The sequence below is a fragment of the Athene cunicularia genome, assembly GCF_003259725.1.
Source record: "Athene cunicularia isolate RWA chromosome 13 unlocalized genomic scaffold, athCun1 chr13_part1, whole genome shotgun sequence".
Lineage (NCBI taxonomy): Eukaryota > Metazoa > Chordata > Aves > Strigiformes > Strigidae > Athene > Athene cunicularia.
The window spans coordinates 1,296,090-1,308,475 of NW_020799117.1; the positions used below are offsets into that span (position 1 = coordinate 1,296,090).

The 12,386-nt window shown below is 55.2% G+C and overlaps 1 protein-coding gene across 4 annotated transcripts in view; it reads right to left on the reverse strand.

Moving 5' to 3' along the window:
* The window catches only part of ARHGAP26 (Rho GTPase activating protein 26), a 157,885-nt gene that overhangs the window by 91,656 nt on the left and 53,843 nt on the right, over positions 1–12,386 (reverse strand). For all 4 annotated transcript variants that reach the window (XM_026858405.1, XM_026858406.1, XM_026858407.1 and 1 more), the window contains 2 exons: positions 11,263–11,357; positions 2,511–2,589 (listed from right to left, as the gene is read on the reverse strand). In XM_026858405.1, coding sequence (XP_026714206.1) covers positions 2,511–2,589; positions 11,263–11,357 — 174 coding nt within the window. The remainder of the gene's footprint in view (positions 1–2,510; positions 2,590–11,262; positions 11,358–12,386) is intronic.

Below are 12,386 nucleotides of genomic sequence, written 5' to 3' on the forward strand. Positions count from 1 at the left end.
GGATCCATTTCCACACAAGCTGCGTTCCCAGGGCTCCCGCAGCACACCTGGAAGGCCACGTTTAAACGCCACCAGCATTTCAGGGCCGTGAGCTATTGCATTAACGCGCTGCAACAATCCTTGACGTGCCGGACGAGCAAGCTACCCTGAGCTGATGGGCATGATAGGGAAGAACAGAAACACGCAGGCGGCGGCACGAAGACCTGTGAGTTTTTGAAGGAGTTCGCATAACCAGATTCTGAAACAGGATAATCCAGGCCGCCCTCCGCAGCACCTTTCGCGTGTGCAGCACTTCACAAGCACGCAAAACCCCCGCCTGCACCTCCGCAACCTAAACCTCACAGCCCAGCTCTGCTGTTGGGCCGAACGCTGGTACCATCAGCGGGTCAAAACGCAACTGGCTGACCGTATTCACGCGGCTTTCGCAGCCTGGCAACAACCCTCACATCACCCTCGTCGCAGCTTTCACATCCTCGCGACAAGGAGGTGAGGCAGTGGGGAGCAGGGGAGCAGGCTGCAGCAGGACAAGGCTTGATTCTACGAGCACGAACAGACGTTTTGTTTCTGAAGAAATTGAGAATATTGTCCTGTCTCCGGGTGCCACCAGAATGGAGGCAGGAGTCAGCTTAGGAGGGAACAAGACAGCTTGCACGCTGGAACGGCTGCCACGTCTTACCCCCGAGCGTCCTCCCACTACAGCTGCCCCAGGGCAGGGCCACCCGGGGCCAGAGCCCAGGCGGCTCCCCCAGACACAGGTCCCTTCTCAACACGACAGAAAGAGGGAGCAGGGGCTGTCCCACGCACACCACACACACTCAGGCCTTTTAGTGCCTCCATGCCCGCCCGTCCCACAGTGCCTGTTCCTGGAAACAGTATGTCTGCAGGCATAACTGAGCATTTCTGTCCCAGAAGCACCAGTTTGCTGCAGGGAGGAAACCCAGCACGGCAGAACTGGGGTGACCATCAGAGGTAGGTCCACACTCACAGCGCAGGCCCTGTGAGGGACCAGGGTTTATCCAGCCTGGAGAAGGAAAAGCTATGTGGGGACCTGGCCCAGCCTTCCTACGAGGGAGGCGGCCGAGAGGCAGAACCAGGCTCCTCAGTGCTGCGTGCAGGACAAGAGACAGCAGGAAAGGTTCAGAGCGGGTATCAGGAGAAACTCTCCTCCAGGAGAACGGCCAGGCAGCAGAGCTGGCGCCCAGGGAGCAGTCGCCTTCCTCAGGTGTTTTCAGCACTCAACCGGATAAAGCCCCGAGTAACCTGCTGCGAGCAGGTTGGACTGGAAACCTCCTGAGGTCCCGTCCCACCTGAATTACCCAACGGATCTTTGATTCCAGGCTGAGACCTGGCTGTAATCCACAATGAGATGCTTTATCTGGAATCCAGGGCAGCACCCTCACGCACACGCAGCCTCCTAGACCTCTGAACGTGCTTGCCTAAGCCCAGCCTGTGCTTTCCACCACTTGCTGAGCAGCCCACACGTACCCACGTCTCACCTGGCTTTAACAAACGCTTTTTCTGACAAACGAGGACCTTTTCGTGGCCTGGGAAGGGGGGAGCTGCTCAAATCAGTACCAGGCTGTGGCTGTGCTGGGACGGGACACCCCGCTCCCCGCATGGACGCTCCTCCAACCGCCAGAGCCTGATCAAGCCCGGAAGACACAAAAAAATGTACGGGCTGTCCCGGAGCAGCCCCGGCCGCTCTCGCAATCCGCAAAGTTTCTCTTCGGATCCCGCTACGCTTTTGGCCACGCCGAGGCACAGAGGCCACCGTCTCGTCCCGCTCTGCACACGAAGGCCGCTCGGCTGCGTTTGCCCGTCATCGCTGGACGGCCCCCGCGCCGGCACGACACAGCGCCCGCACCCGCCTCCCTCCCAGGGAACCCAGTCAGAAACAGCCAGAGCTCTTCCAGCTTGGCAGGGAAGTTCGCAGATGCATTAGAAAATTAAAAAAAAAAACAAAACAGCTATGAGTTTTCTGAAAACCTCCCTAATCCCTTCCAGAGGTGAGGAAGCCTGCACGGCTTTGGCACGGCGGGAGCGAGCACAGCAGCGAGGAGGCTATCGCGGAGCGCAGGGAACAGGGGCTACGCTCCTCTGCTCACATGAAATCTGCAATTCTCTGCAAGACCCAGAAACAGCTGCCAGATGAGCTGCAGGACTCAAAAAGCCCTGGAAATCTACAGCGTATTTTCTTCCACTGCTCTTTTTGCCATGTTTTCCTTTCAGCACAGCGCAGCAGCGTGTTTGTGCTGGCCAAGCCTACCCTCCTCCTTTCCACCGCACCTTCAAGCAATCCAAGCACAGGAGATACAGTATTACCTCAAATATTTAACCAAGGGATTAAACTATTCTCTTGGCAGAAGGCGTGAGCTGCCCCACGGATACAGCTCTTGCACCGGCTGGCAGGCGCTGCGTGACAGCCTGCTTCACAGCAAACAATCTGCCCCAGGCTACGAAAAGCTCTCCATAATTTTCTCCAACGCTTTTTCGCTAATATTTCTGCTCACCGGTTCCCGGCCATCCATCGCCTCCATCCACAGCCTTCGGTCCTCTTCTGAAAGTGCCTGCATGGTGATCACACCGGGCCTGCGGAGATAAAGGGAACACCATAAATAAACTGCAGGATGGAAGACAAAGATGACAAAGATAAATTTCTCATGAGAAAGAGAGAGAGGACAACCTTCTCCCCAGCCGAGCCCCGGCAGCGTGGGGCTGAGCCCAGCCTGGCCTCTCCAGGGATGTCCCTGCAGCTCCTAGCCAGGGCCAGCAAATGAGCAGAGGCTATCTCCAACAACTGCCATGCGTTTTCAGTGGGTTTAGTGTAAGAGAGCGGGATGCCAAATTCTTCCTCTGGCTTTCAGCCGGCCAGCTCACCTGCACTTGGGCTAGGCGCATCCGCGCAGCAGCAGAAGGCAAGGAAGGCAACCAAGCAAGCAGCAGCCCCGCGCCCCCCAGCCCTCCACGTCCCACCACCCCCCCAAGCACCGGCTCATGGCGGGGGACCTTCTGCTTTCCTCCCCGACACGCTCACGGCTGCGCCGCTTTCCCGGCCACGTCCCTGTGCTGACGTGACCGGCAGCGAGGGCAGTGATGCCCCCCCGGGCCGCGTGGCCCTGCGGCAGCCGTGCGGGGGGAGCGCTGCCAGGGGTCCCGGGGTGCCCCTGGGTGCTCTCTCCTGCGCAGCCCTGCCACCCGCACCGTGACACAAACAGCCCGTGAGCCGCACTGTAAACCCAGCCTCCAAAGAACAACTCTGTGTTTGATCACTTATTTTAATGAGAAGGGAAACGAACAGGCCCAAGGGCCTGCAGACAAAGCCCGGGGAGGCAGGGGACGCCACCAGCCCAGCCCTCGCCCGCTGGCCAACGCCACCTCTACCACTCGTAAGCAGAGCCCAAGCCCTTTCCCCTTTCCCTACAGGGAGTTAAAACTTAATTATCTAGCTCTGATAAGCACGACCACCAGCAGGGTGGTGGATTTAACACTGCGGAGAGCATTTGCACCGCTTCAGGTGCGGGCTGTGTGTTCGCACGAGAGAGGAACCCGTCACAGAGGGGGAAGCCGATGCTCTACCCCCACGGTCACGTCACAGGCTGACGATTCACTGCGCCTCGCTTGGCTGCAAGATCTCCGCTCCCCCTCCTCAACGCCCCTGCTCGCCTCGCAGCCAGCAGACCCAGACCTAGTTAGTCCCAGTCTCATGCCTTTGGGGCCGAATTCCCCAGCCTCCAAAGTGGGGGTCGCATCCTGCCGCGCCGCACAGTGCCCCGCTCTCAGTGAGACAGCCCCAGTCTGTTGGTCTGGTCTGGTCGTTCTGCTCCCTCCCAGGCTATTTCCAGATGCATTAGCGAGCGCAGCAGCTATTTCTGCAGGAGAGCAGGCAGCAGCCCTGGCAACGGGGGAGACGGAGGCACAGCCAGGGCGCTGCGCGACTCGGCGGGCTCGGGGTGGTTCCTGGGTGCTCTCCGCAGCAATGCCCGGCGGGTTTCACCCATTGGAAGTACAACCGCAGAGAACCCAACACTGCTCTTCCCATCCGCGGCAAAGCGCAGCGGCTCTGGAAAGGCCACAGAGAGGCAGGATCACCCCTCGCGGGGCACCAGCCTGCCAGGGCACAAGGGAAGGAGCGATTTCACCTCGGGAGCTGCCGGCCAACCGCCTGCCGACAGCGGTCAGCAGAGCATAGAGCTCCTCTCCGTACTAAATCCTCAAAAACTGATAAGGCTGGGGAAGAGGTGTAAATTCTAGCTCACGCTTCCCAAAAGTTCCCAGCAGGAGAACATGAGTTGCAACAACACTCTGCAAAAGTCGTTTGGTCCTTGGTAAGAGTCAATCCTCTGTTAGAAAAAACCACATGAACAGGGCTCCCATAGTGGTGGGTCTGTCCTGTCTTCTGGCACTTCTGATGTAGGTACGGGCAAGGAACAAAGGATTAACCCTTCTCCCTAACTCTGCTCCCCACCCAACCGACCCAAGGGCAGGCTCCAGCACACACACGGCAGCTCAGCACCATTTCACCAGCAGAAGCTGTGCGTTCAGGCTCGCAACAAGCCCAGGTCCAAGTAAACCAGACATAATATGTTTGATCTCCGCTAATCCCATTGGTGACTCAGTCAATACTCACCAGCTTAGTGGTTTGGAAGTTTACTCACTTTGAAGGGAAGAGGAAACCACTTAACCATCGCCCCATTTGAGAAAGAAAATGTTCAACTTCCAACGCCAAATATTTTCAAAACACTGCACAAAGCTCCTTGTTGTGCAGATACAAAGCGATTCAAGAATAGTCCCTGGTATCTGTGGAGCGGCAGGGGCACTGGCTACAGGCTGACAGCAAATCTTTCCCCCATGGCAGGAGCAGGCTTTTCCTTGGGTGACCAGAGGACTCAGCTGCAACCCCCTTCAGCCAGGGCTTAAGTCTGAGTTTAAGGCAAGCTGCTGTTGAAGGCACAGATACCCCAGGCAGAAAGCCCTGGAAAGGCTCTAGCTCAACTAGGGAGGCATGGGGAAAGGAAACACTGGGATTTCTTTAGCCAAGACATTAAAACAAAGAAATTTAAATGGCTCATTTGTTCACAAATGGTTCACACTGGCCGCCCAGCAAAGCACAAGGTCCTAGGGAGACAGTACTGGTATCTGGTGTGCCAGGTTCCCTCAAGCACAGCGCAAAAAGGTGATAACTCGAAAATGTTTGTTCTGCCTTTGAGCAGATAACAACTCTTTGGGCTACACTTCAAAGTCAAACTTATTTAACAGCATGAGGGGAGGGGCCGTGAAACTGAATTAAAGCCCTATTTACATTGCAAATAGCTCTGCATTTCCTCCCACAGCGTTCATTTGCCAAGGCATCCATTGCACCACTTCCCTGAGCAGAACCGTCCTCCTGGTTGTGATAAATTTAAAATGCACCCCACGCATTACGCCTCATTCATTATTTATTTGGACGATGCCCATGGGGTACCATGTGCTTAACAGTCAGGTAGGATGGCTGGTGCTGGAACAGCGTCCTCCTCACGCTACCAGCGCGCAGCAGTGTCCCGCTCGCTGCCTGCGGCCAGCCCCATCCTCAGCCAGCCCCATCCTCACCCCGCCTCATCCTCACCCCGCTGCCCTGAAGATCAACGTTTCCGAAAGTGCGCCCATTAGATTACGGATATCTCAATTATTCAGTGTAGAGCCTGAGACAGCGAAGGCCCTTCTCTGACTTCCTTTCCCCAAAGATAAACAAAACATATCTGCCTTCGTTCCCTCACCCAACACACAACTGATCCTGAAGACCAGAGCTCGATTTTGCCGCTGTAGCTCCCCTGCCCTCCCAAAGCGGGATGTGGCGTGGACAGGAGGAGCCTCCTCCACCCAGGGGGGTCTGCCCACCCCAGCCTGTGGCAGCGGGGCAGTGGGACACCCTCCTGGCTCTGACAGCTAAGATGCACAAACAGGAACTGTTGTGGCAAAGCAGATAAAGGACCCGCGGATTCGTTACTAGATGCTGCATCACGCAATTCTACCCCCAGGCACCAAAACACCTTCTGCTGGGGTGCAAGGGGGGAGAGGGACATTTTGGGATCAGAAGGAATCCATTTCTGAACTGGCTGGTGTGGGTAGTAGAACATGGTAAACACTTTGCAAGAAAGTATATTTTCAATATGTTACAATCTAAAAACTAAAGAGATTTTTTTTCCATACGAGACCACACAGGAAATTTGAATTTTTCTCAATATCTCAGCTTTTGTGAAAAACAAGCCTGGTTTTAAGGAGCTGTGACGCAGAGAAAATCATAACGTCCAATAGCTCTTCCTTCTTTCAGAAAAACAAACAAATAATGAAAGCAATAGAAACAGATAAGAACTTTCAACTCCTGCAGCAGCTTATCACACTGAGACGATCTAAACTGCTGAATGAAAAAACATAAGAGGGGACTAATACCGGGGTCTCGAGGGCCGAGCAGCGCTGAGCACGCGGAGCGCTCTGCAGTCCCCACCCGAGCAGAGCGGTGCACCCACACACGCCCCAGGGCACCCCACGGGTGTGGGGCGCTGCCCCACCCCCCAGCAGCCAGACGTGCCCCAAAAGATGAGAAAAGATGTAAATAAGGGGGAGACTTTGTTCCTGAATTCAGAAAAGTCTCGTTTGTCCACGCAAAGCTTAAAGCACCGTGGGTACAACCACCGCCAGCTCGCTCCGCAGGGGCAGGGGCCAGCGCGGGTCTCTGTGGTCGCCGAGGGGGGAATGAGCTTCATCTGCTCGCTGCCAGCCCGCCGGTGAAAATCCCATGAATCACTTTAAAAGGTCACTGGAAAGGCAACACCAGCAGAGGAACAAGTACAAGTCGTATTGCACACGCTGTCCAAAGCACCGGCGAGAGCCGCCGTCCCCACGGGTGCTCACGGGGAGCGCGCCCCGCCGCAGCCAGGCTGCCACTCGGACAGAAATACTCAGGTCTGAAAAACACAGACCCCAGGCAAGGCCAAGAACCTTCCTACTGACAACCAGCTGGGCAGGGAAACGCTGGGGCCGGCACCTCGCAGCTCACCCAGCCCGATGCCAACCTTTGCGCCGCCCGAGCGCGGTGCCAGCCGACTTGGGGTAGCCCCCCTGCAGAGTTTACTGCCCTTACGAATGACCAGGAGACCAAAACCCCCAAACCCCCACATTCTGAATACCTCCTGTTCCCATAAAAGCCAAATGGTATTAGAAGCACTTCGCTTCTGGCCTAGAGCAATGACCTACATTATCCTAAATTACAAAACCTTTGTCATCAGCCCAACGAGATACTCCTCCCAAGGCTCATTTTGTAAGGCACTGGCTGTCATCCCTGTTTACCTTGTTTACAAAACTGATTTAATGCACAGAGACTACAAATAAGTTTAGTTAGAAAAAAAGAGCACTGGCGGTAAAACACAGCATCCATCACACGGGGAATGTATTTCAGCCAGACACTAGAACACGCTACAACACCATTCTGGGGCTAATTTTGCTGTAAGAAAGCAATAAAATACTCCTAACTTCCCACACTGAAAATCAGAACTATTTGCAAATGCAGTGTCCGGGGTTTCTCAGACCTCTCACAGACACCTGTACCACAGCTTTTCAGTCTTCAGCGCTGGGAACTTCAGCATCTCCTTATCAGTCAACAGGAAAAGGAAACAGTGCTGTAATATAATAAAAGATTAGGCCCAAGAGTTTCAGCTCGGTAGAGCTGAATCATCTTTACAGGAGAAAAAACAATTTTTTTTCCCCCCTCCTAATGAGCAACACCTTCTCTGGGCGTTCTTTAAAAAGCCCCCAGCCCGCGCCCCACGTGGCAGGCACAGCAGTTCCCCCAACGCCAGGCTGAGCGGCGCGTTGCCCTGCGGCGGGCGGGGAGCAGGAGGGCCCAGCCGAGGCTGCTGGGCAAACTGGGAGCGGGACTGGGGGCCCTCGGCGTGGGCACACGGCGCCGCGCGGGTCAGCACGGACAGAGCTCGAAGAGCTACGTAAATGTTATGGTGATGGGCGATAAAAATACCCGAGTAGGAAGTGACATTTCCTCACGTGTGCTTCGCTGTGCGCGGGGCTGTTAGCACGGGGTTTGACAGAGAAGCAAACCCCAATTACCACGGGTTTTATATTGCCAGCTCCAGCAGGACACAGAGGGATAACCTCGGCCCCGAGCCCCACCGGCGCTGCTTCATCCCCCTACCCCTGTCAGATAGTCGCAACCTGTCAGGCCGTAATAAAACAAACTAGGAACTAAGCCAGTCTGTGCGCAGAGCGCTTCAAAAATGATGGAATACGCCTTAGGAGAGCTTGGGGAGAAAGTGGACTTCACGTTGCCCCCGTGGCACCGCCGCAGACAAGTAACTCGCTGTCGGGGACAGAGAAACACCGCAGCGGGGCACGGGCTGCCTGTCCCCTGAGAGCCCCGGCGGGACGCCAGCTTGCAGGTGCCTCTGCGGGGTTCTTCAAGAGTAACAGTGAGATGTTTGGGACACAGATGCTGGGAGGCAGTGACCGTCACATATCCCGCACTGCTGGAGGCATCGGCGGCCTGTGCGCCTCGCCCCGGGCGTGACGCCGCTGCAGGGGGGCTGGTTGCAGGTAGCCCAGAAAATCCACCTGAGCAGCGAGGGGATGGGCATCTGGGAAGATACAGAGTGGGGGCAACAACTCAAAATCTGCCAAAACCCACAGCGGGAAGCAATGCCCCCTGCTCTGGCCGAGGCAGGCAGACGTGCAGCCCGGCGTATTCTCGCTCCACTCGTCCTTCAGAAGGGACAATCCAATCTACCCGTCCCTAGGAAGCAAGCGCTGTGTGCAGAAAAAGCTTCCTGCTCTCTTCATCCACCTGCTTAGGCCTCTGACGGGGGATTTCAGACCTGAGGAGAAGCGCACTCGGGTGGCACTACTCACCCTTCCCTCTGAACACCACAAACACACGCGGTTTTCTCAGCACCACAGTGCTCACCTGGACTGGCTTAACGACAGGTGACTGCACGCACCTTTCGGTGACAAGAGATGCTTGACTCTCCTTGCTGGACATTGGTTACAAGTCTAATTTGAATTTAGGAGTTGCAAACAGAAAAGAAAGGGGAGAACTGCTGTAAGTCAAAACACATATGTGAGACAGAGAAGCATCTTGGGGATCTTTGCCTTAATCATATCCAGACTTCCTGCGCGGGGCTGGAGAACAAGACATCAAGTTTCTAACTTCTCTATTAGTAGAGACAATAAAAAAAAAAAAACACAAAACAAAGAAGAAAAACAACCAAAAAAAAACCAGCCCAAGAGAAAAAGCCCACTACACAAATCACCCTTCTCTGTTCTGTGAAAACAGAGGCAGAGCTGTGCAGGCAGCCCTCGGCCGGGGACAGCCTGTCATCTGTGGTCAGCAGGCCTGGGGGAGAGAGGGCGCAGGAGGCTCTGCCACTGCTCGGGTCCTCAAGCCAGGGATGATCTGCTCCAGCATGAAATGGAGAGCGGTGCCTCGGAGGGGTCCCCTTCCTGCCGCCGGGCTGCTCCCAGCACCCCCCGGCACCCGCGGACCCCCGGGGCCCGGCAGCGAAGCCGGCAGGCTCCGGCAGGACGGCATCCGCGCGCTGCCAATGCCGATAATCCCGGGCTGGCAGGGAGAGCGTTCCTCGACACACGCCGCCTGGGCAGGCAGTCTGAGCCCCGAGAGCGGGGCGGGGGGCGGCGAGCCCAGCACACCCCGGCACTGACAGCGTCCCCTGAAACCCCGACGGTGCCCAGACCCCCGGTGCTCAGCAAGCTCCCTTTTGGCCACGGCAAAACCTGCTGGCTCCTCTTCCTCTTAGCTTAACTCTTTTGGATATAACCAGTATTTTGGACAACCAGTAACAAATTCTGATGCCAAAGCCATGCAGAGTTGCCGTCTATTGGGAGGAAAACCAGCCTTTTATTTCCTGTTTTCTGCTCTCGCCGCCCTCTCGGGCAGTCTCTTGCAGCAGGAACGTGTACACGAAATGAGCAATTTCTCAGGTTTCCCCGCCTTTGCCGCTCCCCTGCCATTATTTACATTTAGCAGGCATGTTTCTGGAGTAGCTCTTGATCCCTTGCCTAGCAGGCTCCAAACATCAAGGGAAGGTTCAGCTGCCTCTGAACATGCTGAAGAAGAAAACTATTGTGGTGGCTGGCTTCTCCTCCTCCTGGTTTTATTTTGATTTTTCACATTTTAAAAAAATACCCTCAGGACATAGGAAAAAAAAACAAACAAACAAAACCAAACCGTGTCAGCAGAAATACTGCAGCGTTCTGGAGGAAAGCAGAGCTACAGAGAGCAGGAGGCAGCCCTGGGGTTATCTCTCCCTCCGCCAAGAGAGGCAGAGCTCCACCATCCCGAGCCCTCCAGGCCCTGGGCTGGCAGCGCGAGGGGCTGGCGCCGAGGCACAGGCCGGGCAGGGAAAGGCACCGCGGGATATTCCAGCGTTACAACAACTTGGGTTTGGGCGAACTCGGGTTCTCCCCGGATCTCCTGGACATTCCCACAGCGGGAGGCCAGCTGGAACACGAACAGGCACACAGCTGGGAGGGCAGAGACGTTCAGTGACTTTGGGGTGAGCATTTGTAAACCACACAGACGTCCCGCGGCGAGGAAGCCACGGGGCAGCGACTAATGCCACATGGAAGAGCACCCCCAGCCTGTCCCCCTGTGTGTATGTGAGCCGTGCCTGATGGTCCTTAGGTATGAGAACAGGCGCCCATTCCTAGGCGCTATGGAGTGAATCCACACACACATCTGCTTCAGCTGCTGCGTGATAAATCACATCAGAGAGCATTTTACACTTTCAGGAAGAAGCGAAGGGCCTGGGGGTGCAAGCTGGACTGCCATTATCGCCCAGCCACAGCAGACCAGTAACAACCACTCTGCAGCACAACAGCTGAAGTTATTCCAACACATACCCAGTGCTGGAAAGGGGCAGCATATCCCTGCCAAAACACCCACAGAGCACCTTTTCCATCCTCGCAACCATTTACCTTACGTGGCCAGAGACTGCAGAAGTGCTAAAACACCATTAAAGTTTGAGAGACTTGAGTAAACTCGGCACCTTGTAAACCGAAGCGCTAACTGAATAAATTGAGAGCACCTGGCTGGCAGCACCAGGGAGAAGTGTGTTTCCATGGACTAACGCTTTCCATTCACGGAGGTATGACTAAAGGAGAAGGGAAACACAGAAACTGCACAAGAACGTCCCAGACAAGCCAAGTACCGATGCGTGCACCCCTTCCCTACGCACGGCCGGCGGAACCCTCGGCGCTCACCGATCCACAGCTTCCACATCAAAGCAAAACCTCTTCTCGATGGAGTCGGTTTTCCGCCGCGTGCAAGATTTGAGGGTAACAGCTTCGTCTTCTCCCTGAGAAGAGACAAAATCGCAGATAAGGCCGAGAATAATCAACCAACCGTGCGCGTGAACCCAGCACCCGCTGCGCTTTCAGTAAACATCTTCAAACCTGGGGGGATACGGCAACGTCAGCCTGCTAGAAATATACATTTATATATCTGACACGAGGACTTGTCTTTCACCCTTACAGACAGGTTTAGTCCAAAATCTCTCACGAGGAGCCCTCCTGTCAGAACACACACGATTAAATTTGTGCATTAAGCATCCCGCAACCCAGGCTTGAGGCAGGAAGAGAGTGTGGAACCACAACTTCTGGGCAAAGGCAGTTTTATTTTCCACTGCTGAACAACGCATCACAGACCTGGCTGTCAGTTTTCACTCCAGGCTGCATTTCTGGCAGCATTCTGCAGACAAGAACTCTTAACAGGAGCAAACATATCTTAAAATCTTTATTAGATAACAAATCAACGACAAAGCCATTCTCCCATCCAAGCTGCACTGGGTTTGGACACGCCGAGCAATCCGGCAGGATCCGCGTGCACTGCTGTCCTCTGCTGGAGAAAATCCCTGCTCAGTCCCTGCCAGCACAGACACTGCTCCTTCTGAAATTTTTAAAATCCACAGATGACTCAATAGAAAATTAATTCTGAACGAGTTCCTGGAGATGGCCGCTTTTCTGTGCTCTCTGTGCTGTTCTTGGTGGCACCTTGGCTGACCACCCTGTTCCCTGACATCACCATTTTTCCAGGAAACATATTTAGAGTCGCAGAATCGTTAAGGTTGGAAAACACCTTTAAGATCACCGAGTCCAACCATTAGCCCAGCACTGCCAAGGCCACCACTAACCCACGTCCCCAGGCACCACACCTGCACGGCTTCTGAACACCCCCAGGGCTGGCGACTCCCCCACGACCCTGGGCAGCCTGTTCCGGGGCTTGACAGCCCTTCTGGGGAAGAGACTTTTCCTAATATCCAACCTAAACCTCCCCTGGCACAACCTGCGGCTGATTCCTCTTCTCATATCACTTGTTACCTGGGAGA